Source organism: Neurospora crassa, linkage group IV (genome assembly GCF_000182925.2).
Source record: "Neurospora crassa OR74A linkage group IV, whole genome shotgun sequence".
Lineage (NCBI taxonomy): Eukaryota > Fungi > Ascomycota > Sordariomycetes > Sordariales > Sordariaceae > Neurospora > Neurospora crassa.
Window position 1 is genome coordinate 3442567 of NC_026504.1, and position 4034 is coordinate 3446600.

At 48.1% G+C, this 4034-nt stretch overlaps 1 protein-coding gene across 2 annotated transcripts; it reads left to right on the top strand.

The window, feature by feature from the left end:
• Positions 1-957: 957 nt before the first annotated feature.
• On the top strand, positions 958-2979 carry NCU04416. 2 transcript variants are annotated; one of them, XM_011395797.1, is made up of 4 exons: positions 1075-1736; positions 1829-2067; positions 2131-2199; positions 2287-2979. In XM_011395797.1, exons 1-4 carry the CDS (start codon positions 1474-1476, stop codon positions 2340-2342), a joined length of 627 nt encoding a protein of 208 aa, XP_011394099.1. In that variant the 5' UTR covers positions 1075-1473; the 3' UTR covers positions 2343-2979. The 2 variants fall into 2 exon arrangements, with proteins under 2 accessions (XP_011394098.1, XP_011394099.1); XM_011395796.1 differs by having other exon boundaries at positions 958-1736; positions 1829-2199.
• Positions 2980-4034: the final 1055 nt, after the last annotated feature.

A 4034-nucleotide genomic window follows, 5' to 3' on the forward strand; every position in this document is an offset into this window, starting at 1 on the left:
TCGTCTTACAGCATGGAAACGACGTTTAAGCTTAAAACCACCGACAACACCATGGTGGGATCATCGCTCCTCGAATAACCTGACAGGAGACATGGGAGAGTCGTCAATATCAATGCCAAGAACCACAATGTTAACCCAACCCTCAGGCTAATGTCAAGATGACAGTTGACTTCGAGAAGCACAAGGCCCACACGACAGGGCCGCGTTAACTCACGCATGACATGCCTGGTTGTGATGAACTTGGAGATAAGCAGGACTCCGCTGAGTGTCAGCCATGATCCTCGATGTCGTTTACACCACGATGGCAAACAAGACAGGCCATGATGCGCTGCTGTTGTGCTCGCCGACCAGCTCGGAACGAGCTCCGCCGTCTGAATGGTAACAATGTCAAATCAGATCAGCGGTTGTGGGTGTCAAGTGGACGCAGGTTCTGGCCCAACGGACTCAACAGCATCTGGAAGCTTGATGATGGTTTTTGTGGGGAGAGAAAACCACCTTCATTTTTTGGCCACCAGAATGTCACCGACTTCCACCTAAATACGGCAGTTAGGGGGGGGGGGGGGAGGGGGGGTATTAGAAGGATGTGGGTCGTAGGGTGTTGCCCCTCGGCAGTGTCCGAAGAACTTGTCAGGCCCATCTCACTGGAAAGACATTGCAAGAGCTGGGCTTCTGGGGAGCCTGTGATGCGGATGCTGTGGTTGGTCAGGGGCAGTGACCCCTTGTACCCACGCTTGCGTACCTGTAATCCAAACATGTTAACAGTTTCAGCGACCCCCGGGTCTGATTTTCCAGCTGCCCAATTGCCGTCCCCATCGCCCCGCACCATGTTTTGATTTCTTTCAATCTGCATCACCACATCGCACACTCCGCCGGCTTTCCTTCCAAGGATTGCTCCAGCCTTATCCCATCTGGAGCGACTTCGGCTTGCCACCCCCTTTCATTCGCCTACGTACCCCCCCTTTCTCGACCTGTGACCATGTCTTCCCACAGCCGACTTGTCGTATCATTGGCATGCTGTTATCCCAAACTGGGAGACCACCCGAAGTATCAATACACTATTCATCAGCAGCGTTGCAGAAAAAATCAACAGAATTTGCCAATCGTGATAGCCGGGGGCCTTGTGCGTTCCGGTCTTACCTAGTAGCATCCATGTTGGTCCATCCAGTCTATAATGATATAAGCTTTCGTTGGGACCTGCCAGTGCTTCTCCCTATCGTCCATGTTTCTTCTGTTGTGAACTTCTACCATAAACATCCATTCAACACCACATGAATGGGATCAAGTTCAAAGAGTAAGATCTTCACTATACACACACGAACTGCCGCAACAAATCCTCCGGGACATATCCACTCTTGCTCGACAAGAAACTAGGATCACCAAGCACAGCAAACGATCATCTGCCAGACTCACATAACGACAATCGCCACCGACGGCCTCGATAAAATCCCCGGACGGGGTCCTCTATTCAAATTGATGATGGCACAACAACTCTACCTTCAACTTCATTACTCTGGCCTCAGCCCTACCACCGAGTTTCACTCACCCACGACAAACTACGACAGGACATCGTCATCATCCTTGTCACCATCCCCTGTGATGGCTGTTGGTACAGTCTTTAGGCCAACCAGACCTGAGGACTGGGAGCCATACCGGGATCTAATAGCTCACCTGTATACGACGATGAAGCTCAAGGATGTCATGAACGAGATGCACACAAGACACAATTTCAAGGCCACGTAAGTCTATGCTTTCAATTTCAAAATGTATTTCCAAGAAAAAAAGAAGAAAAAACAAAAAGAAGAAAAAAAAAGCTAATAGTAATCGTTAGCGAGAAGCAGTATAAGACGCAGATCAAAAAGTGGAACCTGGACACCAAGTATACCAAGGCGTCCGAGTACATGGCCATGATCAAGACCAAGAGGCGACGAGAAAATGGAAACCCACCAAAACAAACACGCTTCATTCTCCGAGGGCGACCAGTGGATCCAAAAGACATCAACCGGTTTGAGAAGCGGGCATCCAAGAAGGGAATGATAAAGGATGAAGAGCTCGCCTACAACGCCAAGGGTATGCCCCACAACAATAATCAATACGGTCGCTGTCAACAAGTTAACACATTCGGGTATGAAGAAGCAGAGGATATTGAAGATCTGGTTTACATCACTCCCTCACCCTCACCAGAGCCGAACTTTTCATCATGTAAGACCTCACTCAGTACTCACTTGAGATCCCCTGGCCAACCTAGAGAATTGGAAACTAACACAGACTTTTCGGTGCTACCAAAAGACGCCCCTCCCCCACCTCCAACACAATACCAGACAACCGAATACCATGAACAATAGCAATTAACGGGAGTGGGAGCTCATCATCAAGTACCCACGACGGACGATCTCATCGGGGACTGGCTGGCCCGCGGGAGATTTGCTACCACTACTAGTGCTAGCACTTCTCAGGAATATCACCACCACCAGCAGCCTCAGTCAGCATACCCGTCGTATCCATCGTATGCCCATCATCAGTACACGACGGCGGTCCAGAGCACTCATTCCCATATACAGCAGCAGCAGCAACAGCAGCATCAACATCAGCATCAGCAGCAACAACAACATGGTCATCATAGCCACCATCATATCTACAATGACTATAGCAGGCGATGATTCGGAACCATGAAAGAAGAAACGAGGACGACTAACCCCAAGCTTCGCCCACGAATTGCAAGAAGCGAAAAAAGATAGCATCTAGGCCTCGCCACAAAATATATCACCTTATTTGACCATTCTGTCATCGTCAACCCCTTCTATCCACACACATCACAGCAGTCACTTCACGACCAAACACGCCGCCAACCCACCACCAGAGGTGCTGATGACATGAGAAAAAACCATGTACATAAAAATAGAAATAGACCCTTTTTTCAAGTCAAGACAATCGTGCTTCACAATCAAAATAAAATGACACCACGCAGTTTTCTTTTCACAAATGCTCCCCTAGACACTTTGCGGTGAATGGCGTGTACCCAATGAAAACAGTTTCTTCCACTGAACCTCTCAAAATCGTAAATAAACACACCGACTCGCAAGAACGAAAATTGCCATGAGACGGTCTTCAGATCTCCGGCATGCCAAAGGTGAACGGGAACGGCAACGGAAACTTACGCAGGGAACATGTGTGTGTGTGTCCAGGTCCAGTCAGCCCAGTAGTGTACCCGGCGTCTTTGGGAAAGTTCCACGCATATTGTTAGTCCGGAAGACGGTGGTTTTCCGTCGGGGGAATAGCGGCGATGGGCACAGAGAGAGAGAGAGAGAGAGAGAGAAGGTAAGGGGAGGTACAGAAGTTATTTTTTCTTTTTCAATCTTGATTGATGTCCAATTTTTTTTCCCTTTGCCTTAGGCGAACAGCAAGGGGGCTCGTCCACGGACAATATGGATGAGACCAACCAACAGCTTAGGGAAACCAGCCAGCTACTACCGCTCGTCAATAGAAAGAAAAAAAAGAAAAAAAAAGGTCCCTTGCAAAACTATCACAGAGATTACAACAATTCAAAAAAGACATCGGCTAGAGTCCCATTGGGATATTTCTATTCAGGAATTGCCTAGAAGTCAAGATCAAAGGTGTTACAAAGACGCTTGGATGCTTAGTAGGAGTATACCCAAGGTATAATGTCAAAGATCTCAACTACTTTGTCCAGGATTTGCCGGGGGGGGGGGGGGGGGGGCTGTTTTTATATCGACGTGTACACGAGATAATCGGATGGCTTTGTGGGGATTCACCGAATTCAAGCTGAGAACAGGTCTTCCATTCCACTTGTCCTGAATTATACTATGTATCAGAACCCGATGTGTGTATGTATGTACAATTCGACACTTTCGTTGCGTATGCCTGAGTTGACTTCAACAGCCAACAGTGTGGGGCATTACGAAAGCGCGAGCGCCTTTGTTGAGGAAGAAACCACAGGAAAAAAAAAACATCAACTACACAGATCACTCTAATCAGGAGTAAGTAACTACGTGGCAATATCATAATTCATGAGCTTC